The 26000-nt window shown below is 42.4% G+C and overlaps 2 protein-coding genes across 2 annotated transcripts; both read left to right on the plus strand.

The window, feature by feature from the left end:
• The first annotated feature begins 1502 nt into the window (after positions 1 to 1502).
• Positions 1503 to 10112, plus strand: LOC132839599 (cytochrome P450 3A56-like). The gene is made up of 13 exons (XM_060860664.1): positions 1503 to 1624; positions 3276 to 3369; positions 3466 to 3518; positions 4578 to 4677; positions 5695 to 5808; positions 5920 to 6008; positions 6618 to 6766; positions 6879 to 7006; positions 7110 to 7191; positions 7545 to 7705; positions 8514 to 8740; positions 9083 to 9245; positions 9426 to 10112. The coding sequence occupies exons 1-13, from the start codon at positions 1554 to 1556 to the stop codon at positions 9522 to 9524; spliced, it is 1530 nt and encodes a 509-aa protein (XP_060716647.1). The 5' UTR covers positions 1503 to 1553; the 3' UTR covers positions 9525 to 10112.
• Positions 10113 to 12293: 2181 nt separating this feature from the next.
• Positions 12294 to 25399, plus strand: LOC132839166 (cytochrome P450 3A30-like). The gene is made up of 13 exons (XM_060859991.1): positions 12294 to 12515; positions 12785 to 12878; positions 12975 to 13027; positions 17733 to 17832; positions 18892 to 19005; positions 19237 to 19325; positions 20150 to 20298; positions 21933 to 22060; positions 22145 to 22226; positions 22721 to 22881; positions 22983 to 23209; positions 23880 to 24042; positions 24159 to 25399. The coding sequence occupies exons 1-13, from the start codon at positions 12445 to 12447 to the stop codon at positions 24246 to 24248; spliced, it is 1521 nt and encodes a 506-aa protein (XP_060715974.1). The 5' UTR covers positions 12294 to 12444; the 3' UTR covers positions 24249 to 25399.
• Positions 25400 to 26000: the final 601 nt, after the last annotated feature.

Genomic DNA, 26000 nt, shown 5'->3' on the forward strand with positions numbered 1-26000 from the left:
ATGGATGTTAACATTTTCCCAACCACAATGACTGGTTAGTTTTATGCTGTCATGCTGAAATAGGGTTTGAGTCTCTTAATTCCACTGAAGATAAACACAGAGACATTCTGTACAACTGTGTGCTTGAGACTTTGTGCTAACAGTTCAGGAGGAAACATGTGGGTGTGAAGGTCTATTATTTGTCACTGTTGACACACACAGAATCATGCAGTAAAAGCAACACACTTTTCTGCACACTTCAGGCTTCCTTTTTTGTTCCTTTGTTCATTCGTCTTGCTCGATCTCATTAACTAAAAGTTCAGCACAACCTAAAAAAAGAAAAAACAGACCAAAACTACTTAGTGGAAGTCTAGCTTCAGTGAGGATACAGTGATTTACATTAAAGTAAAACTAGATAGCTGATGCTAAAAAGTCACAGAAAAAATGGCAGAAGGTCATCTCTATGGTTGGGTAGTGATGAAGCTGGAAGAGGAACCGAGGCTGTAGCAAGTTCAAAATATAGCAATCGGGCCTCACGACCAGACGGTGTAACAGTTTCTTCCCACAAGCCATCAGACTTCTCAATAACTGAACTGAGCACAACACACACACATCATCTGTATGGACTGCACAGACCCACACCAAACACACACACTGACACATCAAACTGTTTACATGCTGCTTACAATCCATCAAACTGTTTACATGCTGTTTTGCACACTTTTTTGCTCTTTTGCACAAACTGTCCAACATTTCAGCCGTTTTGCACATACTATATAATATTTCAGTCGTTTGCTTTTTTTTGCACAATTCTATATATTATCTCAAGGACCTGCTGCTAAGAAACTGTGTTCAGTCTAATGTTACTGCACGAAATATTGTTTGAACATTCAGTATTCACATACAGTATTAACACTGGTCGGTCGGCGCTGTTTCTGTTTACTGTTTATTGTCTTTTGTGTATTGTATTTTTTGTACTTTTTGTATTATCTTGTAACTTTTTGTCTGCACTGTCTATTGTCCTGCACTGTCTTGTTTGTCTTGTCCTGCACTGTCTTGTTTGTCTTGTCTGTCTTGTCCTGCACTGTTTGCACCAGGTTACACAGATACACTTTATGTATGTAGGACTAACCTATTAAGTCCTTATAGCTGTGTGTGTGTTTTATGTAACACACTGATCCTGGAAAAATGTTGTCTCATGTCACTGTGTACTGTAACAGTTATATATGGTTGTCATGACAATAAAAGCTTCATGACTTGACTTGATATCTTCCAGATGTTTGCTCCAATATTAACAATCTTAAAACTGAAAGAAATATATTCTAATTTCATGTCTGAATTAATACTATTATCTAACTTTAACAGAAATGAATTATGTTCTTAATGTTACTGGTTTCAAAGAGGAAGTTGACAACATTTAACACCCTCAGCTCTACAGAGATAAGATGTGTAGTTGTGTGTGTGTTGGGGGAGGGGGTGTTGTGTGGGGTGTGTGTTCTCTTACAGATCTCACTCTAAAGACACCACAGGAACATCAGACTGCAGTCTCTCTGGACATAGTGCTAATAATCATCATGGTGTATTGGTGGAGTTTCTCAGCTGAAACATGGGCTCTGATCCTGATCTTCATCAGTCTCCTCCTGCTGTAAGTGCTGTCTCACATTTCACTTTATATCACTGTTACGCACACAAAATAATCACGTGTGAATATGTTTGTACACCTCAGGACTGTGTGAGTAAGACAAATAAGACCATCATATGGACTGCATTATAATCTCTTAAATAAACACACACCAGTCCTTTAGATCTTTGGTACACAACTGCAGTGTTTCTGAGCACTGGAATGTCTCCAGCAGAGTTTACACTTTGTGGTTTCACAGATGAATGACAGGCTGAATCTTTTTTTTTTTTGAGAGAGAGAGAAAGAGAGATGGTCAAGTGTGGTGAAGGAACAACTGTTTATTGTAGCGTCATTTTGATGTTGTGTGTCAGCTGCCTATTATTCCTCACTCTTCATCTTGCTGGTTATCTTATCGTTTAAGTTAGATTATTAGATGGATCCTAGATTGGACACACATCCAGTATACACCGTGTCTACAGCACCACCATATCAAACTGTTTACATGATGTATTTACACATTCTGTCTTTCACATTTCAGTTGATTGTTGTTTTTCACTATACATTACAGCACCTCATATAACTGCTGCTATAATACTAATGTGTTCATTACAGAATTTCTGCACATGTAATATAGACCATACAGTATGTACACTGGTCTGTGCTGCTTTTGTGTAAAGTATTGTACTGTTTTGTCCTGTACTGTCTTTTGTCCTGCACTGTCTTTTTGTCCTGCGTTGTCTTTTGTCCTGCACTGTCTTTTGACACTATGTGTCTAGGACTAACTTACTTCAATCCTTATCTCTGTGATGTTCTGTGTAGCTCCCTGGTCCTGGAGAACATTGTGTCATGTCACTGTGTACTGTGTCACATATATATGGTGTAAATGATAATAACAGCTTCTTGACTTGACTCTTGACTTGATGATGGTGATAGATGGATGGGGTCACATCAGTGTTGTGTATCATGATGTGGGATTTCTTCAGGCTGTTGGTGAGCCTAAAGTCTTTCCAAAATCACTTTGGTCTTGGATCTCAGGTGAACAATGATGAAGACTTTGCCTCTGTGTATGAAGTCTACAAATGTATGTTTCAAGACCATGGAGAATAATGTTCTGAAGAGTATGGAGTTAGAATGGAGACCTGTTTCATTCCCTAGGACGCTAAAATGTGCACCATGAAAGCAGACTCTGTTGTTCATGTCCTTAAAAGGAAGTAATGATCTGTAGCAGCTTGAAGATTGTGCTTGTGCCAAGCAGGATTAACCTTTTGGTCAGTTTAGTGAATGCATTATAAAGTGGCTTCTGCTTCTAGATCTGATAGAGTGATGATGAAGACATGCAGATTGAGGATGTTGGCCATTTTGAGATTAAAATACAGAATACAGAAGGTATAGAGGCTACAGAAGGTATCTGTTTTTTGAGATGGACAGGAGGTCTATTATGATCATGTGATTCATGTACAATGTCTCTATGAGTATAAACACTGACATTCTTTTAATAAATAGAGCAAGGTGATTAAACTTTGTGATGTAGCTATAGCTACAGTTCTATCTGATGTAGAGTTAATCATGTACAGCGCCTCCATGTGGTTAAACACTGATGTAACATTTGATGTTTCTCTTTCTAATGTTGATGATATCTGGTATAAACTGTCCTCCTGTAACGTGTCCTCCTCAGGTATGGGTACTGGCCGTACAGTCTCTTTAAGCGTTTGGGAGTTCCTGGTCCTAAACCGGTGCCATTTTTTGGAACCATGTTAGAATATCGTAAGGTGAGTTTATATCACATCATAAACATCGTCCTATAACAACATTATATGATAAACTCAGTGTGAGTTATTTACAGAATATCTTTCACTGATTTTCAGGGAATCCATAATTTTGATATGGAGTGTTTTCAGAAGTACGGCAAGATTTGGGGGTGAGTCTTACAGTCTGGGTTTACAGTCTCATTTACATTTACAGCATGTGACAGATGCCCTTATCCAGAGCGACGTACATAAGTGCTTAAACCTCTAACATTGGATACATTAGTCCTGGATCACTAAGTTACATACTTAAGATACCATGAGTTTAAAACATTTGTTCAAAGTTACAATGAAAAAGTTTCAAAGTTTTTTTTTGTTTAGTTTTTTTTAAATGCAAAAGATAAAGAAAGAAGTGCTAGTTGAAGTGTTTCCTGAATAAGTAGGTCTTCAACCGCAGCTTGAAAATATCCAGTGACTCAGCTGTCCGGACCTCTAGGGGAAGTTCATTCCACCACCTTGGTGCCAGTACAGAGAAGAGTCTTGTAGTAAACTTACCTCTTACCCTGAGAGATGGTGGAACCAGTGGAGCAGTGCTGTAGATCTGAGGGTGTGAGGTGCAGTGTGAGGAGTGATGAGGGCTTTGAGGTAAGAGGGAGCTGGTCTGGTTTTGGCTTTGTAGGCCAGCATCAGTGTTTTGAATCTGATGTGTTCAGCTACCAGAAGCCAGTGGAGGGAACGCAGCAGTGTGGTGGTGTGGAGAACTTTGGCAGGTTAAAAATAAGCCGTGCAGCTGCATTTTGGATCATTTGCAGAGGACGGATTGTGTTCATATGTAGACCTGCCAGCAGTGTGTTACAGTAATCCAGTCTAGAAATGACAAGAGACTGAACAAGTACCTGAGCATCCTGTGTGGACAAAAATGGCCGAATCCTTCTAATGTTGTAGAGAAGAAACCGACATGAGCGAGTCACATTAGCAGTTGTAGAGAAGAAAGCGACATGAGCTGTGGCTGAAGGGGAGATCAGATCGTTGTACAACATTCTCTTTACAGTCTCTTTACACCCTGTTACAGAGAACACAATCTGAGTCTTCTGAAACATAATCACATTTAAAAGTAGTAGTGTTTCTTTATTTTTTATGAAGACAAGACATTTTTGTGGAATTGCTCTGAATCATGCAGCTGGTAAATGTATGTGATGTCAGTGGTCTGATGTTTGTGGTGTTAATTACAGTATATATGACGCAAGACAGCCGGTCCTCTGTATCATGGACACAGAGATCATCAAATCTGTCCTGATTAAAGAGTGTTACTCCCTGTTCACCAACCGCAGAGTGAGATCACACACACACACACACACACACACACACACACACACACACACACACACAGACACACACACAAAAACCCACACACAGACACACACACAAACACACACAAACACACACACACAAACCCCCCCACATACACACAGACACACACACAAACACACACAGACATTCACACAAAAACCCACACACAGACACACACACAAACACACACACACAAACACACACACAAACACACACACACAAACACACACACACAAAAACCCACACACAGGCAGACACACAGACAAACACACAAACACACACACACAAACACACACACACAACCCCCCCCCACACACAGACACACACAAACACACACACAAACACACAAAGACACACACACAAAAACCCACACACAGACACACACACATACAAACACACACAAACACACACACAAACACACACACAAACACACACAAACACACACACAAACACACACACACACAAACACACACACACACACACACACACACACAGACACACACAAAAACCCACACACAGGCAGACACACAGACACACACAAACACACACACAAATAGACACACACAAACCCCCCCACACACACACAGACACACACAAACTCACACACAGACACACACACAAAAACCCACACACAGACACACATACAGACACACACACACAAACACACACACACACAAACACACACACACACACACACACACACACAAACACACACACAAACACACACACACAAACACACACACAAACACACACAAACACACACAAACACACACACACACAAACACACACACACAAACACACACACAAACACACATACACACACACACAAACACACACACACAAACACACACACACACACAAACACACACACACACACAAACACACACAAACACACAATAACTGGAACTAACTGGAAGTTCCTACTGCTTCCACCTAAAACATCCCTATTATGAGATAATTAATGCACTGCTGCATTAATTAGTTATTTGTTTCACTCAGAATTTTGGCCTTAACGGTCCTGTCTATGATGCCTTGACCATTGCTGAGGACGAGGACTGGAAGAGAATCAGGAGTGTTCTCACTCCATCGTTCACCAGCGGGAAATTAAAGGAGGTGTGTGTGTAATTGTGTGTTTCATCACCATTAATTTATTTTTTTTACACACACACTTTGACTTCATCTTGATGATAATATTAAGAGTTAATGTTATTTCCTGTTTCTCAGATGTTTGGAATCATGAAGTCACATTCTTGCTCATTGACTGAAAATCTGCAGCAGACGTCTGAGCGAGGAGAATCAGTGGATATTAAAGAGTAAATTGCAATTGCAGTCCAAAAGATATCACACCCTGGGTAGCAAATGTGTTAAGCCTGAGACTGAGTGTGTCTCCCGAACACTAAAAGTCTGTTCTATAACTGTGGGGATCTGTAAGAAAAAGCTCTGCCCCCTGCTGGAGACTTTTGGGATCATAAAAAACAAAAGTGCTGTCTCAGTGCTATGATGAGGAGTAAATGAATGTTAATCATACGTAGGTTAAGTGCTGAGCTTAACTGCTGTGCTACAAGCTTTTCTAGAATTTTCAAGATAAAGAGCAGTTTAATTGGCCTATAGTTGGACAGCTGACAGGAGTGGAGTTAATGTTATTTTAATCAAAGGTTTTCTAAGAGAAGAATTGATTATGTTAATAAGAGGTTTGGTTGTTATTAGTATTATCTGTTTGAAGAAACATCTACATACAGAATGTAGTACACAAATTGTTGATTTTGCTAAAAAAAAAAAAACAAGTGAAATGAGATTAGTCAAGAGGAGTAAAACATTCTAATCTCTAATATGAATTATGTTGTTATCCTCAGGGTTAGTTATCAAATTGTCTGGTTTTAATTTCATGGTTTCATTTTTTCCCCATGATTTTATGTTTTTAGGTTTTTTGGAGCATACAGTATGGATGTAGTGATGAGCACAGCGTTTGGTATCGATATCGACTCCCTGAACAACCCCAAAGATCCGTTCGTGTCCAACATGAAGAAACTGCTTAAGTTTGACTTACTCAACCCTCTGCTACTTGCTGTTGGTAAGTTTTGAGTACAAAATTTAATTTCAGACACTTTAAATTCAGATTTACATTTAAACGTCCCTTGTTTATGCTCAGCTGTTATTCTATATTCTCTTTCTGTTTATAATAGCATTCTTCCCCTTTATCAAACCTGTGTTGGAGAAACTGGAAATGTCCATATTTCCAGCCCCAGTGACTGATTTCTTTTACACCTCTCTGCAAAAGATCAAGTCTGAACATGAGGCCCAAGATCATAAGGTAGACCGCGACTGGTTTATTTATGAACTGATAAAGACTGCTTCTCTTTTACTCTCTATAGATATTAAGGTTTTATTGTTTTTTTGTCTTTGACTTTCTGCAGAAACGAGTGGACTTCATGCAGTTGATGATCGATTCTCAAAAATCAGAAAAAGAACATCTGAACATGAACGAGACAAACAAAGGTCATTACATTAGTTAAAATGTTTTCATCTTTAGCTCACCACTTTTATAATTGTTTGATTGTCTCATATGAATATCACATTTTAATTCTGTTTTAGTAATTTAAAATTAAGTTTTAAGTAAATTCATTGACCGATCTAAAAAAATCAGTTAATATTTAGGATTTTAAGGGGGTTGATTTTGAAATTAAGAGGATAGAATTGTGACAAGATGAACCAAAAAGAAATTTTAGAGTAAAGAATATAACACAAATCAGAGCAAAATTATTAAACACTGTGTGTGTGTGTGTGTGTGTATGTGTGTGTGTGTGTGTGTGTGTGTGTGTGTGTGTATGTGTATGTGTGTGTATCTGAAGGTCTGAATGATCATGAGATCCTGTCCCAGTCCATGGTGTTCATCTTTGCTGGTTATGAGACGAGCAACAAGACTCTGTCATTTCTTTTCTACAATCTGGCCAGGAATCCAGAGACGATGAAGAAACTACAGGAAGAGATTGATGACACTTTCCCTAATAAGGTGAAAATGTGTTATGGCATTTGGACACTTGTATAGCATCAAACTAAAGTGAGAATAACAGACAAACAGAGGTAAGACAGGGGTCAAGACAGAGAAAGAGACAGGGGTCTGACACAGAGACAGAGACAGATATCTAACACAGAGACAGAGACAGGGGTCTCCACAGAGACAGGGGTCTACACAGAGACAGGGGTCTACACAGAGACAGAGACAGATAGCTAACACAGAGACAGATATCTAACACAGAGACAGATATCTAACACAGAGACAGACAGAGGTCTACACTATAGTTACTTGAGGCATTACAGTCTTCAGTTCCTTCGGTTCTAAGGAGTTTTCAGACTGGCTTTCTCTCATGTGATGTTTGGTGACCTAGAAATATCTGAACACCACATAGTACATGGTACTCAGTTAGAAAGGTTATAAGGGATGGGGGGTGCAGCCACATGCCCACCCTCATCAACCCACTTGTCAGTCACAACAAATGCCATTGTCACCTAATACAAATTGTACAAGCATTACAAAAAGGGGCATCTGAATGAATTGTTAGTGGCTGGTGCCCTTACAATCTGCCCCAAGGAAGCAAGAAGCAGCAGAACTATTTACTGGGAGTGAAGTTGATGTACTATCCAGCTTGCCTTTAATCAAGGCTCGTCCCTCACTCCAAGGCTGCACACAAATAATCTTTTGTAGAATCAAAATGAACAGAAGAACAAGTCTGCAAATAAATTTGAATTGAATTTAATTGCATTGGCTTTTTGACAGAGTCCTTGTTGGAGTGGACATTACCTGTGTTTTTGGTTTTCAGGCTGAAGTTGATTATGACACTGTGACGAATATGGATTATCTGGATGCTGTTCTGAGCGAGTCACTGAGATTGTACCCGGTTATTTTTCGTCTGCATCGAGTCTGCAAGAAAACAGTTGAAATAAAAGGCCTCACCATCCCAAAAGATACTGTTGTTTCAGTCCCCACTTTTGTCCTACATAGGGACCCTGAATACTGGACTGAGCCAGACACCTTCAAGCCTGAGAGGTATGATATCAGCTGAGCTTATCCATCTATCAAAAAGAGTAAACAGAGAAGATTCCAAGACCTGGTTTACTTGTTCTCATTGCTACAGTTCATAAGCATTTATTACAAAAGTGGTCTTTAGATCTAACCAGGAGGCCAAATTCTGGTTGTGTTAACAGAACATTATACTGATCATACAAGGTTGGGCTGATTAACCAAAAAATATTAGTTTTTTACTCTTGAGTATGTTTTAATGGAAATATTCCAGGTTTCCTTGTAAATTTAATCCAGACTGAAAAGGATTTTGGTTTCCTTTTATTTTAAGGAGAATAGCTTGTTAATATATTGTTCATGTTGTTTCAGGTTCACTCAGGAGAACAAGGAGAGCATCGAGCAGTCTATGTACATGCCTTTTGGTTTAGGACCCAGGAACTGCATCGGGATGAGGTTTGCCCTCGTGATAATAAAGCTGGCTGTTGTTGAAATACTGCAGAGATTCGACGTCAGTCTTTCTGAAGAGATGAAGGTCAGGATCTTCAGTCGCTAATCATGTATCACTTGTAAATATCATTTACTAAAGCTGGTGATATTTTAGATAACTCTGATAGTTTACCTAAAAACCAAATGAAACACTGATGTTATTAATCATGTTCCTGTTGTCACCCAGTAATAATCATCATTCTTCATTTTCTCATTTTCTAATCAGGTTCCTCTGGAGCTGATCAACACTGGGATTCTGTCTCCTAAACACCCCATAAAACTCAAATTCACAGATCGGAATAACAAAAACAAACAGCCACATTAACGTCTAGACTCTCAATGCTTGATTTCTGATGTTTTACTTCATTTCTCTGATTATTGTAGTCAAGCTGTATTAGAATAATGTAGATGTTGGTAACCTTGTGTGGACACATTAATCCAACACGTATAAAGCTTTTAAATACCAATGTTGTGAATCTTTGAAGGGATTTAAACATCATGTAGAACTGTTTAAGTCTGACTGCAGGTGGTGTGGTAAAAAAAATTAATAAAAGAAAATGAATTTCTAAAAATGAATCTGGAGTCACCACATTGACCAGATGAGCTCAGTGGAACAGCACAGTAAACAAGTAAACAAGTAAACAATGAACTGGATGACTGGATGAATGCAGACATGAAGTTTATTGTAGTCAGCAGTTAGTACAAGCTGAAAGATGGCATTCCATCAGCCTCACAAACCACTGCACTGTCCTTATATTCCTTTTTCTTATCTTGCATGATGACTTCATCCTGAAGTCCGAGTCAAAACACTGCAGCCACTGTTTCTTTCCCAGATATGAATACATTCTACTGTTAAACTCTAAATTTCCTTATATAACTCAATATATATAAATAAATTGGCATCTCATCCTTATTATTATTTGTTTTCTTTTTCCTTTTAATTATGTTTTCCAGTGTGTGTGTGTGTGTGTGTGTGTGTGTGTGTGTGTTTGTTTTTGCCCTATTTTTCATGATCTGAACTCAAAGACTTTTTCTATATACTGTACACAGGTGTTATACAGTATCATGCTGATTAGACAGTATGATTATTACACAGATGTGCTTTAGGCTGGTCACAATAAAAGGCCCCTCTATAATGTGTAGTTTTTATCACACAGCACAAAGCCACAGATGCCCCAGGTTTTGATGGAGCCTGAAATCGGCACGGTGACTGCAGGAATGTCCACCAGAGCTGTTGGCCATTAATTTAATGTTCATTTCTTTACCATAAGATGTCTCCAAAGGCGTTTCAGAGAATTTGGCAGTACATCCAACCGGCCTCACAGCCACAGACCGTGTGTAACTACACCAGCCCAGGACCTCCACATCCAGCATCTTCACCTGTAAGATCGTCTGAGACCAGCCACCCGACAGCTGCTGCAACAATCGGTTTGCATAACCAAATAATTTCTGCACAAACTGTCAGAAACCGTCTCAGGGAAGCTCATCTTCCTCGTCAGGGTCTCGACCTGACTGCAGTTTGTCGTCATTACCGACTTGAGTGGCCAAATGCTCACATACAATGGGGTCTAGCACTTTGGAGACGTGTTCTCTTCATGGATGAATCCTGGTTTTTACTGTACAGGGCAGATGGCAGACAGAGTGTATGGCGTCATGTGGGTGAGCGGTTTGCTGATGTTAACGTTGTGGATGGAGTGGCCCATGGTGGTGGTGGGGTTATGGTGTGGGCAGGTGTATGTTATGGACAACGAACACATTTTGAATGCACAGAGATACCGTGACGAGATCCTGAGGCCCATTGTTGTGCCATTCATGTTACAGCATGATGATGCACGGCCCCATGATGCAAGGATCTGTACACAATTCCTGGAAGCTGAACCCATCCCAGTTCTTGCATGGCCAGCGTCCTCACCGGACAGGTCACACATTGAGCATGTTTCGGATGCTCTGGATCGGTGCGTATAACGACAGCGTGTTCCAGTTCCTGCCAATATCCAGCAACGTTGCACAGCCATTGAAGAGAAGTGGAGCAACATTCCACAGGCCACAATCAACAACCTGAACAACAGTGAAGGAGATGTGTTGTACTGCGTGGGGCTAATGGTGGTCAACCCAGATACTGACTGGATTAAGGACCCCCAATACAGTAAAACTGCACATGTGGCCTTTTATTGTGACCAGCCTAAAGCACATCTGTGTAATAATCATGCTGTCTAATCAGCATCATGATATAACACCTGTGAGTTGGATGGATTCTCAGCTAAGGAGAAGTGCTCACTAACACAGACTTACACAGATTTGTGAACAATATTTGAGAGAAATAGGCCTTTTGTTTACATAGAAAAAGTCTCAGATCTTTGATTTCAGCTCATGAGAAATGGGGAAAACATAAGTGTTGTGTATAATTGTGCTCAGTGTGTATATAGGGACTGTATACATAGAGTTTATTGAGGGACTTTGTAATGGGTTCAAAGGTAAAAGCCAAAATGTTTCTGAAGCCCTCTAGTGGCTGGCTTCAGCATTTAACCCCACCCATTTCCTTGTTTGTGAACAGAACACAGGCCAAGCATTTTATATAAGTTTATAGGAGGTGACTGATTATAATTAAAAGGCTTTGCTCGGTGAGGTGAATGGTTTTAAATCTAACAATCCATCCTAGATCTTTACAGTGCTGTAGCAAAGCTATGTTTTGTCTGCAGTTTTCCTTATATGTGTGTGTGTGTGTGTGTGTGTGTGTGTGTGTGTGTGTTGAGCTCAAGAAAATAAAGAGGTGAAATGAAAATCACTTTCTTGCTGAAAGCAGGAAAATTCCTCAGGGGTTGAACGTGACAGCAGAAGGTGACACACCCTATAGTACAGAGGTTAACCGAGTTTGTGTGTGTGTGTGTTTGTGTGTGTGTACATGTGTGTGTCTGTGTGTGTGTACATGTGTGTCTGTGTGTGTGTGTTTGTGTGTGTACATGTGTGTGTGTGTGTATGTATTATGAAACTGTAGTGGGAGGTTTTACTGTGTTCTGTTACAACCCTCAGCCCCTCCCTCCCTTTTATTCTCCCGCTATTCTCTAGACACACACACGTACACACACGTATAAACACGTATACACACACACACACACACACACACACACACACACATACCCTACAAGGAACAGACTGTATTTGACAGACTATGAACACTACGACTGATCAAACTATTCTCACTATTAACACTAACTAATCAGGACTAACTAGTGCTAATAATCATCATGGTGTATTGGTGGAGTTTCTCAGCTGAAACATGGGCTCTGATCCTGATCTTCATCAGTCTCCTCCTGCTGTAAGTGCTGTCTCACATTTCACTTTATATCACTGTTACACACACAAAATAATCACGTGTGAATATGTTTGTACACCTCAGGACTGTGTGAGTAAGACAAATAAGACCATCATATGGACTGAATGTACGATACATACAGAGTGTATAAATATACGTGCGGTTTACTCTGGAGTTAAATTAAAAGCAGTTATATCCCAACAACACTGCTGTAATCATTTATTTTTAATAAAAAAGGTGATTAAACTTTCTTTTTAATGTGTCCTCCTCAGGTATGGGTACTGGCCGTACAGTCTCTTTAAGCGTTTGGGAGTTTCTGGTCCTAAACCGGTACCATTTTTTGGAACCATGTTAGAATATCGTAAGGTGAGTTTATATCACATCATAAACATCGTCCTATAACAACATTATATGATAAACTCAGTGTGAGTTATTTACAGAATATCTTTCACTGATTTTCAGGGAATGCATAATTTTGATATGGAGTGTTTTCAGAAGTACGGCAAGATTTGGGGGTGAGTCTTACAGTCTGGGTTTACAGTCTCTTTACACCCTGTTACAGAGAACACAGAGTCTTCTGAAATATAATCAACTGCTTCTAAGAAAATGTAGTGTAATGTAAACTGTCTTCATAAAGCTTTTATAATCTTGCTTTGTTTGCAAGAATTGAGGGAGGTGCCAGGAATAGTTAGGCAGGAGAGCATTAATAAGTAGGAGAGCATTAATAAGCAGGAGAGCATTAACAAGCAGAAGAGCATTAATAAGCAGGAGAGCATTAATAAGCAGGAGAGCATTAATAAGTAGGAGAGCATTAATAAGCAGGAGAGCATTAATAAGCAGGAGAGCATTAATACGTAGGAGAGCATTAATAAGAGGTTGAGGGCAGGTTGTTTATTCTGTGCTTAGTTCAGTAGGAGTTTTTATTGAGTGAATATTTATTCTAACCTTCTGAAGTTATTGAGACCAACTGTCTTTTCCTGGTGTTCATTACTGGTGTGTATCTATGGCTGGTTATTGTGCAGTGGAGAGTCAAGTGGATTAAATTATGTGGCCTGGGTTTACTTTTGGGGACTGATTTCCTGCATCGTATGACTGCTGTCTTGGATCTGGGTCCCTCATCCCTTCAGTCTCCTGCAGTCTCTGGGGGTTTTTATGTTGAAGGTCTGAAGTGTCCAACCTCCATGCAAACAAAATGGACTGTGTTGGAAATAAACTAGCCAGGGCCTTGAAAAGCTTCATAAAGAACCAGTAATGCACCTTCCATCCAGTAAAGTGCACTGCAGTTGCCTCCTCAAGGCAGTTGGATACAGATTACTGCTTGGAGGATATGAAGGCTGCAGGATTGATAGAACTGTCAGAAAACCCATTGGCTTCACCTGTTGTCTTGTTCCGTAAGAAATACAGCAATGCAGACGATAGCGAGCATGCTCCAAGGGATCCCAAACAGTCTTGCCTGGTTTACCTGAATGACATTTTAGTGCTCTCCTGTGGGCCCACCACCTGCAGGAGGAATCGTAAGGGGCTGGTGCAATGTGGATTGGGTGGCAGTCGAAGGCGGGGGCCTCGGCGACCCAATCCCCGGACACGGAATCTGGCTCTAGGGACATGGAATGTCACCTCGCTGGGGGGAAGGAGCCTGAGCTGGTGCGGGAGGTTGAGAGATACCGACTACAGATAGTTGGGCTTGCCTCCACGCACAGCTTGGGCTCTGGAACCCAACTCCTTGAGAGAGGCTGGACTCTCTACTACTCTGGAGTTGCCTGCGGTGAGAGGAGGCAGGCTGGTGTGGGCTTGCTCGTAGCCCCCCAGCTCAGCAACCATGTGTTGGAGTTCACCCCGGTGAATGAGAGGGTCATTTCCCTGAGCCTTCAGGTCGGGGATAGGTCTCTCACTGTTATTTGTGCTTACGGGCCAAATGGCAGTGTAGAGTACCCGACCTTCTTGGCATCTCTGGAAGGTGTGCTGGAAAGTGCTCCGACCGGGGACTCCGTCGTTCTACTGGGGGAATTCAACGCTCATGTGGGCAGCGACAGTGACACCTGGAGAGGTGTGATTGGGAGGAACGGCCCCCCTGACCTGAACCCAAGTGGTGTTCTGTTATTGGACTTCTGTGCTAGTCACAGTTTGTCCATAACGAACACCATGTTCAAGCATAAGGGTGTCCATCAGTACACATGGCACCAGGACACCCTAGGTCGGAGGTCGATGATCGACTTTGTGGTTGTTTCATCTGACCTCCGGCCGTATGTCTTGGACACTCAGGTAAAGAGAGGGGCGGAGCTGTCAACTGATCACCACCTGGTGGTGAGTTGGATCCGATGGTGCGGGAGGAAGTTGGACAGACTTGGCAGACCCAAACATACTGTGAGGGTCTGCTGGGAACATTTGACAGAGTCTCCAGTCAGAGAGATCTTCAACTCCCACCTCCGGCAGAGCTTCAACCAGATCCCGAGGGAGGTTGGAGACATTGAGTCCGAGTGGACCATGTACTCCACCTCCATTGTCAACGCGGCCACTCGGAGCTGTGGCCGTAAGGTCTCCGGTGCCTGTCGTGGCGGCAATCCCTGAACCCGGTGGTGGACCCCGGAAGTAAGGGATGCCGTCAAGCTGAAGAAGGAGTCCTATCGAGCCTGGCTGGCTCGGGGGACTCCGGAGGCAGCTGATAGGTACCGGAGGGCCAAGCGAGCTTCAGCCCAGGTGGTTGTGGAGGCAAAAACTCGGGTCTGGGAGGAGTTTGGTGAGGCCATGGAGAAGGACTATCGGTTGGCCTCAAAGAAATTCTGGCAAACCGTCCGGCGCCTCAGGAGGGGGAAGCAGTGGCCTGCGCACACTGTTTACAGTGGGAGTGGGAATCTGCTGACTTCGACTGGGGACATCCTCGGACGGTAGGAGTACTTCGAGGTTCTCCTCAACCCCAACAACATGTCTTCCACTGAGGAAGCAGAGGCCGAGGGCTCAGTTGTGGACTCGTCGATCCCCCAAGCTGAGGTCACTGAGGTAGTTGAGAAGCTTCTCAGTGGCAAGGCACCCGGGGTGGATGAAATTCGCCCTGAGTACCTCAAGTCTCTGGATGTTGTGGGGCTGTCTTGGTTGACACGCCTCTGCAACATCGCGTGGCGGTGGGGGACAGTGCCTCTGGACTGGCAGACTGGGGTGGTGGTCCCTCTGTTTAAGAAGGGGAACCGGAGGGTGTGTTCCAACTACAGGGGGATCACACTCCTCAGCCTCCCCGGAAAAGTCTATGCCAGGGTACTGGAGAGGAGGATTCGGGCGATAGTCGAACCTCGGATTCAGGAGGAACAATGCGGGTTTCGTCCCGGTCGTGGAACACTGGACCATCTCTATACCCTCGCCAGGTTGCTGGAGGGTTCATGGGAGTTTGCCCAACCAGTCAACATGTGCTTTGTGGATCTGGAGAAGGCATTCGACTGTGTCCCTCGTGGTGACCTGTGGGGGGTGCTCTGGGAGTATGGGGTCCGTGGGCCGGAGGGAGTCCAGTTTGGGGACCACAGGATTTCCTCTCTGCTTTTTGCAAATGATGTTGTCCTGTTGGCTTCCTCAAAGCAGGACCTTCAGCGTGCACTGGGACGGTTTGCAGCCGAGTGTGAAGCGGCGGGGATGAGAATCAGCACCTCCAAGTCCGAGGCCATGGTTCTCAACTGGAAAAGGGTGGCTTGCTCCCTTCAGGTTGGTGGAGAGCTCCTGCCTCAAGTGGAGGAGTTTAAAGTATCTTGGGGTCTTGTTCACGAGTGAGGGAAGGATGGAGATGGAGATCGACAGGCGGATCGGTGTATCTTCTGCAGTGATGCGGTCGATATACCGGTCCGTTGTGGTGAAGAAGGAGCTGAGCCGCAAGGCGAAGCTCTCTATTTACCAGTCGATCTATGTTCCTACCCTCACCTATGGTCATGAGCTTTGGGTCATGACCGAAAGGACAAGATCCCAGATACAGGCGGCCGAAATGAGTTTCCTCCGCAGGGTGGCTGGGCGCTCCCTTAGAGATAGGGTGAGGAGCTCGGTCACTCGGGAGGAGCTCAGAGTAGAGCCGCTGCTCCTCCACATCGAGAGGAGTCAGCTGAGGTGGCTCGGGCATCTGTTTCGGATGCCTCCTGGACGCCTCCCTGGGGACGTGTTCCGGGCATGTCCAACCGGGAGGAGGCCCCGGGGATGACCTAGAACACGCTGGAGGGACTATGTCTCTCGGCTGGCCTGGGAACGCCTCGGTATTCCCCCGGAAGAGCTGGAGGAAGTGTCTGGGGAGAGGGAAGTCTGGGCATCCCTGCTTAGACTGCTGCCCCCACGACCCGGCCCCGGATAAGCAGTATAAAATGGATGGATGGATGGATGGATGGACATTTTAGTGCTGGGAAAAACTTTGAATCTGTTTTGTCCTCCAGGATGGGATTCTAGGACAGCTCGGGCTGGTCTGAGGTTTCATCCAGATAAGTGTCAGCTGAAGTAAAGAACTATGACCTTCTTAAGCCACCATTTGAGTGCAGTGGTGGAGGCTACAGATGACCAGAAGACTATAGATGATAGGCTGGTGCCATGCAGTCTGAGACAGTTAAGGACCTGCTGGGAAATATTCATTTCCAAGGTTCCACAGTGGTCCACTTCATCACTGACAACTAACTCACAAGGCACAATGATTACAGTGGGGTCAAGAGCAGCTGCAGGAAGGAAGGAAGTCAGATGGAAGTCACAAGGAAGTCACAAGGAAGTCAGATGGAAGTCAGAAGGAAGTCAGAAGGAAGTCAGATGGAAGTCAGAAGGAAGTCAGAAGGAAGTCAGATGGAAGTCAGATGGAAGTCACCCCAGACCCTAACTAGCTATTTACAGTATTCTGGTCACTAATGACCATAATGTATGCCGTGCTCTCAAGCAATTAATCACTTAATCACTATCTACCTGATTAGTTACTGGGTTATAAGTTAGCTAATGAATGTTTGTGTTGTTCATTTTTGTTTTTTCTCTATATAAAGAAATAATCTAATCCCAAAAATTATTTAATAATTAAGCTTCTAACTATCAGAATTTTTTTTTTGTAGCTAGTAAATAGAATGTTAAAATATTACAGAGCACTGGCTCACATTTCTAACCACCTGATTAGACGACACTTTTAACCAAACCAAATATTTAGTTGTTTCCTGTAAATGTACAATGGTTTGTTTGTTTGTTTGTTTGTTTCAACACAAAGTAGTGATTCATTTCTGATTTCAGGATGTATGACGCGAGACAGCCGGTCCTCTGTATCATGGACACAGAGATCATCAAATCTGTCCTGATTAAAGAGTGTTACTCTCTGTTCACCAACCGCAGAGTGAGATCACAGACACACACACACACACACACACACACACATACACACACACACATACACACACACACAAACTCACATACAGACAGACAGACACACACCCACACACACACACACACACACACACACACACACACAAACTCACATACAGACAGACAGACACACACACACACACACACACACACACACACACCCACAAACACACAAACTCATATACAGACAGACAGACACACACACGCACACACACCCACACACACACACACACAAACTCACATACAGACAGACAGACACACACACACACACATACACACACACACAAACTCACATACAGACAGACAGACAGACACACACACACACAGAGTGAGACGACTAAGGGCCAAAAACAATGGAAAACAACTGAAAAACAAAAGGGGAGGCACGGTGGCTTAGTGGTTAACACATTCGCCTCACACCTCCAGGGTTGGGGGTTCGATTCCCACCTCCACCTTGTGTGTGTGGAGTTTGCATGTTCTCCCCGTGCCTCGGGGGTTTCCTCCGGGTACTCCGGTTTCCTCCCCCGGTCCAAAGACATGCATGGTAGGTTGATTGGCCTCTCTGGAAAATTGTCCGTAGTGTGTGATTGTGTGAGTGAATGAGAGTGTGTGTGTGCCCTGCGATAGGTTGGCACTCCGTCCAGGGTGTATCCTGCCTTGATGCCCGATGACACCTGAGATAGGCACAGGCTCCCCGTGACCCGAGGTAGTTCGGATAAGCGGTAGAAAATGAGTGAGAGAGTGAAAAACAAAAGAATTTGTTTATAAACTTTTGCACTGTTGCATGGATTTTCTATTATTATTTTAATGCTTGTATTTTTAAAATTATTACTTTAAATCATTAAGAAATTAATGGATTCTTAATTGATAAACAATGGTAATGAAACCTGGCAAGAAAATAAATACATTCATTGACACATCTGTTCTTTCAGCAGCTCAAAACCAGAGTAAATAACTAATGGCATCAAATTTAAAACTATTAGATCGTTAAATGTGATCGATTTCAATAAATGTTTCTTATTTCACTCAGAATTTTCGCCTAAACGGTCCTCTGTACGACGCTGTGTCCATCATCGAGGACGAGGACTGGAGGAGAATCAGGAGTGTTCTTTCTCCATCGTTCACCAGTGGCAGACTGAAGGAGGTGTGTGTGTGTGTGTGTGTGTGAGTGTGTGGTCTCATGAGATGATGGAGTGAAAGGATCAGGATTTTGGGGTTTGTGGTGCATCAGCTTCTAGCACAGTTTATTATATGTGTTTGTTTGGTTACTGGAGTGTGAGTGTGAGTGTGAGCACACAAGGACAACAACACTGTGGTTATTAACCTGTATATTAATATCGGACTTTAACATCTGTTGTTATTTCCTGTTTCTCAGATGTTTGGAATCATGAAGTCACATTCACGCTCGTTGGTTAAAAATCTGCAGAAGGTGTCTGAGCGAGGAGAATCAGCAGATATTAAAGAGTAAATCATCTGTGTGTGTCTGTGTGTGTGTGTTTGTGTGCATGTGTGTGTCAGCCTGAGATAGGCGCCCCGTGACCCGAGGTAGTTCGGATAAGTGGTAGAAGATGAATGAATGAATGAATGAATAATTAAATTTGATTAGATTTGTTTTCCATCACTGCTTCATACCTCTCAGGGTTGAAGGTCTCTGGATCAGTCCAGTAGTCAGGGTCCCTGTGTGTGTGTTTGTGTGTTTGTGCATGTGTGTGTGTTTGTGTCTGTGTGTTTGTGTCTGTGTGTGTGTGTTTGTGTGTGCTTGTGTGTGTTTGTGTGTGTGTCTGTGTGTGTGTTTGTGTGTTTTTGTGCATGTGTGTGTGTCTGTGTGTGTGGGTTTTTATGTGTGTATGTTTGTGCATGTGTGTCTGTGTGTGTTTGTGCATGTGTGTGTCTGTGTGTGTTTGTGCGTGTGTGTCTGTGTGTGTGTTTGTGCGTGTGTGTCCATGTGTGTTTGTGCTTGTGTCTGTGTGTGTGTTTCTGCGTGTGTGTGTTTGTGTGTGCATGTGTGTGTCTGTGTGTGTTTGTGCTTGTGTGTGTCTGTGTGTGTTTGTGTCTGTGTGTGTGTATGTGTTTGTGTGTGCGTGTCTGTGTGTGTGTGTGTTTGTGCATGTGTGTGTCTGTGTGTGTTTGTGTGTGCTTGTGTGTGTTTGTGTGTGTGTTTGTGCATGTGTCTGTGTGTGTCTGTGTGTCTGTGTGTGTGTCTGTGTATTTGTGTGTGTGTGTGTTTGTATTTATTTCCCATATTTCTGCATGTTTCTTTGATCTGCTGGTGTTTTTGGTCATTGTAGGTTTTTTGGAGCATACAGTATGGATGTGGTGACGAGCACAGCGTTTAGTGTCGATATCGACTCCCTGAACAACCCCAAAGATCCGTTTGTGACCAACATCAAGAAACTGCTGAAGTTCGACCTCTTCAACCCTCTGTTCCTCGCCGTCGGTAATTTACTGATTTCAGATTCATCCTAATTCTCATTATAATGAGACAAACATTCTGACACTTAATATTTAGATCTGTATATACAGTGGGTACAGAAAGTATTCAGACCCTTTAAATGTTTCACTCTTTGTTTCATTGCAGCCATTTGCTAAAATCAGAACAGTTCATTTTATTCCTCATTAATGTACTCAGCACCTCATCCAGGAAAAAACAGACATGTAGAAACTTTTGCAAATTTATTAAAAAAGAAAAACTGAAATATCACATTGTCATAATTATTCAGAACCTTTGCTCAGTATTGAGTTGAAGCACCCTTTTGAGCTAGTACAGCCATGAGTCTTCTTGAGAATGATGCAACAAGTTTTTCACACCTGGATTTGGGGATCCTCTGCCATTCTTCCTTGCAGATCCTTTCCAGTTCCATCATGTTGGATGGTGAACATTGGTGAACAGCCTTTTCAGGTCTCTCCAGAGATGCTTAATTGGGTTTAGGTCAGGGCCAGTCAAGAATGGTCACAGTGTTGTTCTGAAGCCACTCCTTTGTTATTTTAGCTGTGTGCTTAGGGTCATTGTCTCAAGGTGAACCTTCGGCCCAGTCTGAGGTCCTGAGCACTCTGGAGAGGTTTTCTTCCAGGATCTCTCTGTACTTGGCCGCATTCATCTTTCCTTCAATTGCAACCAGTCATCTTGTCCCTGCAGCTGAAAAACACCCCATAGCATGATGCTGCCACCACGTTTCACTGTTGGGATTGTATTGGGCAGGTGATGAGCAGTGCCTGGTTTTCTCCACACATACCACTTAGAATTAACACCAAAAAGGTCTCAATCTTGGTCTCATCAGACCAGAGGATCTTATTTCTCATAGTCTGGGAGTCCTTCATGTGTTTTTTGGGAAACTCTATGTAGGCTTTCATATGTCTTGCACTGAGGAGAGGCTTCCGTCGGGCCACTCTGCCATAGAGCCCTGACTGGTGAAGGGCTGCAGTGATAGTTGACTTTCTGGAACTTTCTCCCATCTCCCTACTGCATCTCTGGAGCTCAGCCACAGTGATCTTTGGGTTCTTCTTTACCTCTCTCACCAAGGCTCTTCTCCCACGATTGCTCAGTTTGGCTGGACGGCCAGGTCTAGGAAGAGTTCAGGTCAGCCCAAACTTCTTCCATTTAAGGATTATGGAGGCCACTGTGCTCTTAGGAACCTTGAGTGCTGCAGAAATTCTTTTGTAACCTTGGCCAGATCCATGCCTTGCCACAATTCTGTCTCTGGGCTTCTTGGGCAGTTCCTTTGACCTCATGATTCTCATTTGCTCGGACATGCACTGTGAGCTGTAAGGTCTTATATAGACAGGTGTGTGCCTTTCATAATCAAGTCCAATCAGTTTAATTAAACACAGCTGGACTCCAATGAAGGCGTAGAACCATCTCAAGGAGGATCAGGATGTCCTGTCAGGATGGGGTGCTGAGTACATTAATGAGAAATAAAATGAACTGTTTCATTTAACTGTTTCTGATTTTAGCAAATGGCTGCAATGAAACAAAGAGTGAAACATTTAAGGGGTCTGAATACTTTCTGTACCCACTGTATATCTCTGCTTGTTGTTACAACAGGATATTTTACATTGTGTGTTTTTTATTAGCGCTGTTCCCCTTTATTGCACCGGTGTTGGAGAAAATGGATTTTGGCTTTTTCCCGACTGCAGTGACTGATTTCTTTTATGCCTCTCTGCAAAAGATCAAGTCTGAACGTGTGGCCCAAAATAATAAGGTACAACTAAATACTTAAATCGCTTTATATTCTTTTTATTATTCTTTTTATTCTTATTATTTACGTTTTTTTTATTTTTTGCAGAAACGAGTGGACTTCATGCAGCTGATGATCGATTCTCAGAAATCAGACAAAAACGAGCTGAACAGCAAAGAAACCAACAAAGGTATTTTGCTCTAGTTAAAGTCTCTAACGTTATTCTGTGGTAATGTGATGAGTTTATAAACTTTTATACAAATTAGTTATGATGCAGTCACAAAGCCACAAATCTAAATCAGCCCACACAGGGCAGGAAATCTAACTCTCTGCTTTCCAAACGTTTTATTTGATCACACGTTTCACAGGTTTTGAGTGTCACTGAGCTTTCATTAAGTTTTGTTGGTTTAAATCTGTAAGACTTGGCTTGGATTACAGAGAAATGGAAGAGATTGTTCTTGTTGACCAACCCAGATAAAGTGCCACGGTCTGCAGATTAATTGTGTTAGAAAGTGAATGGATTTGAAAAGGTGAAAGCAGAGAAGGAGGAAGTAGAGAATAAAAAACAGAAACCTTTCAGCAGTGAATGTAGAACTCATTATAAGCTCCATTACTCAGATCACACAAATAGGACCAAAGGTCTAACATCAGGCCAGAACTTCCTCATGTATGTTTTATCTGAAGGTCTAAATGATCATGAGATTCTGTCCCAGTCCATGATCTTCATCTTTGCTGGTTATGAGACGAGCAGCAGCACTCTGTCATTTTTCTTCTACAATCTGGCCAGTAATCCAGAGACGATGAAGAAACTCCAGAAAGAAATCGATGAAACCTTCCCTAATAAGGTGATTCACACATATTCTGAAGTTATGAAACATGTAGAAACAACACGAGTCTCAGGTTATTTCTGTCTGACTTCTCCATGTTTTTTTCTTTTGGTTTTCAGGCTGAAGTTGATTATGATGCTGTGATAAACATGGACTATCTGGATGCTGCTCTGAGTGAGTCACTCAGGTTGTACCCTATCGCTGTTCGTCTGGAAAGAGTCTGCAAGAAAACTGTGGAGATAAAAGGCCTCACCATCCCAAAGGATGTGGTCATACTGATCCCCACTTATGCCCTACATAGGGACCCTGACTACTGGACTGATCCAGAGACCTTCAACCCTGAGAGGTATGAAGCAGTGATGTAAAACAAATCTAATCAAATTTAATTATTCATTCATTCATTCATTCATCTTCTACCGCTTATCCGAACTACCTCGGGTCACGGGGAGTCTGTGCCTATCTCAGGCGTCATTGGGCATCAAGGCAGGATACACCCTGGACGGAGTGCCAACCCATCACAGGGCACACACACACACACTCTCATTCACTCACACAATCACACACTACGAACAATTTTCCAGAGATGCCAGTCAACCTACCATGCATGTCTTTGGACCGTGGGAGGAAACCGGAGTACCCGGAGGAAACCCCCGAGGCACGGGTAGAACATGCAAACTCCACACACACAAGGCGGAGGTGGGAATCGAACCCCCAACCCTGGAGGTGTGAGGAGAACGTGATAACCACTAAGCCACTGTGCCCCCTCAAATTTAATTAATTTCTCAAAAAAGATCCCACATTCCACCATTTTAGAAAATGTCTAGCCCTATTAGGACAGGATTAGTTTATCTGGGTAAAGACTTTTACACAGATGTTTTATGACTTTATTGTTGAAAGCTCTACATTAATATCACCTGTAAGACGTCACCATGTCATTTTAATCCCATCTGAACAGGACTCATGTCTTCTGTTGTTTTATCCTTAGTCTTGTGTGTTGATCCTCTGTGTTGTTTCAGGTTCACTCAGGAGAACAAGGAGAGCATCGAGCAGTCTGCATACCTGCCGTTTGGTTTAGGACCCAGGAACTGCATCGGCATGAGGTTTGCCCTCGTGGCCATGAAGCTGGCTGTTGTTGAAATACTTCAGAGATTTGACATCAGTCTTTCTGAGGAGATGAAGGTCAGGATCTTCAATCATTTTAAAGCTAGCATATGATGCTGATGCTATCGCAGTGCTGTATGACCTACAATATTAAAGAATATTATCAACCACAGTAACGATTGTTTTCAACGCAGGTTCCTCTGGAGCTGAACACCACTGGATTTCTGGCTCCTAAAGACCCAATAAAACTTAAATTCACACCAAGGAAAATGTCAAACACGTAGAATCTGCTTCCTTTGCTTACAGTTAGTCTTTATTATGTCGCTTTGTAGAAGCCAACATTCTGTTTTTCTGTTTCAGCTTAGACAAAAATGTATAAAATTTAATGCAGCCTAGAGCTTTCGAGCCACATGCACCAAATTCAGATATGTTGTAGACGCTGGTCTGATGTTTGTTGCTGTTACTTTTCTAAGCGATCCGAGTACCAGTACTTCCGGTACTGGGTCTCAAAGTGGCCTTTTTTCCCATAGACTCCCATTATAAACTTTGGAGGTTTATAACTCGGCAAGCTTTTGAACTATCTACACCAAACTCGGCCAGCTCCTTTAGGGTGAGACTCTGAACAAACTTTTAAATTGGTGTACCGACTGGCATTTCGGTTGTCCCGCAGCCCCGCCCCCAAAATATGCAAAATCAACTTTTTACAACATGGACATGTGACATATCAAAACACTCAGAACAATGAGGGGAACTTCCTCACATGTATTCTGATGACGTCACGTGACGTCACGTGAAAATCAAAAATTAGCACATGAACATGTGACATATCAAAACAATCAGCCCAATGAGGGGAACTTCCTCAGGAGTATTCAGATGACGTCACATGCTCGTTTCCACTTGCCTCCAAATGTTTTGGCACCCTATCTTTCTGTCCACTTGCCTCCAAAAGTAACACTGACCCTTATGTCCACTCGCCTCCTAAAAGCACCAACCTTTGCAAATCCTTGCCTCATCACAGCCAACATCAAAGTTTGTCGCAACGAACTTTACAAATCTAGATTGGAATTAAAATTCAAGTTATAATAATAATAATAATGAAGAAGACAATAAAATTCCAGTGTGAAATGTTGAAACTAATCTCTCTTATTAACACACTATCATGGGGAGAGTTAGAATTCAGGTAACAGATGTTTCTTGTGATTTTGTTGTGCTACAGCATCATTCTAGGAAAACCTTAAAGCTATTTCAGATTTACTGTGTGTGGAGTTTCACATCTTCTCTGTGTCCATGAGACGTTCCAGTGAGCTGCACCTCAAGGTGTTCAATTACTTGATGCTTTGCTTGTAACCTTTAAACAAATTCAAGTTCATTACTATTTGTATTCTCTTATCACAAACTGATTTGTTAGTATAAATAAAGTTGAACTTAACGAGTGTGATCGTGTGTGTGATGGTTTCCTAAGTCACCCAGAGCAGAAGATAGATGTAGGTCTAGATAAAGATGTCATCACTGTAAACAAATGGGTTTATTGAACCCTGAACTTTTAGGGGTTTATTCCTGGATTGTGTTCTGAAAGTCGACACTTTTGTGTAACTGATCCTTCGTTACTTATTCTTTATTTTAATAAACTATTTATTATTGTGTGCTCTGACACTTTAAACATCATCTGAAGTTTATATTTGTATTATATTGAGTGGAAATAGTTGGGAATCAGAGCTCTGCTTTGGAGGGAATCGTGTCCAGTTTGATGATTGGGGCTTGAAATTCCCACCCAGACACTTCAGCTTAACAGATCCTTTTAAAAGACTTTTGACTTCCTCTGAACTTCTAGGTCCAGACCTACACCTCAGTGACAGTTTGGTGTTTATGTCGTGCTCCAAAACAGATACGAGGCTCTGATTTTCAACTGATTCGATTCAATATATATGCAGTTTTTATCTGCACAAATTTAACTTAAAAGCTTCATACAGCACACAAAATAACTGGTTAGTTTAAATACAGAGTATGTAAAGAAGGAGGAGTTACACTAAAGTGTC

This window comes from Tachysurus vachellii, chromosome 24 (genome assembly GCF_030014155.1).
Source record: "Tachysurus vachellii isolate PV-2020 chromosome 24, HZAU_Pvac_v1, whole genome shotgun sequence".
Taxonomy (NCBI): Eukaryota; Metazoa; Chordata; class Actinopteri; order Siluriformes; family Bagridae; genus Tachysurus; species Tachysurus vachellii.

Bases quoted from the DNA above. Each gene is read 5' to 3' on its own strand.
- LOC132839599 (XM_060860664.1), top strand. From the start codon at position 1,554: ATGGTGTATTGGTGGAGTTTCTCAGCTGAAACATGGGCTCTGATCCTG. The intron at 5,809-5,919 runs GTGTGTGTGTAA...CCTGTTTCTCAG, and splicing joins CCAGCGGGAAATTAAAGGAG to ATGTTTGGAATCATGAAGTC. The intron at 6,767-6,878 runs GTAAGTTTTGAG...TGTTTATAATAG, and splicing joins CCCTCTGCTACTTGCTGTTG to CATTCTTCCCCTTTATCAAA.
- LOC132839166 (XM_060859991.1), top strand. From the start codon at position 12,445: ATGGTGTATTGGTGGAGTTTCTCAGCTGAAACATGGGCTCTGATCCTG. The intron at 22,061-22,144 runs GTACAACTAAAT...TATTTTTTGCAG, and splicing joins GTGTGGCCCAAAATAATAAG to AAACGAGTGGACTTCATGCA. The intron at 23,210-23,879 runs GTATGAAGCAGT...GTGTTGTTTCAG, and splicing joins GAGACCTTCAACCCTGAGAG to GTTCACTCAGGAGAACAAGG.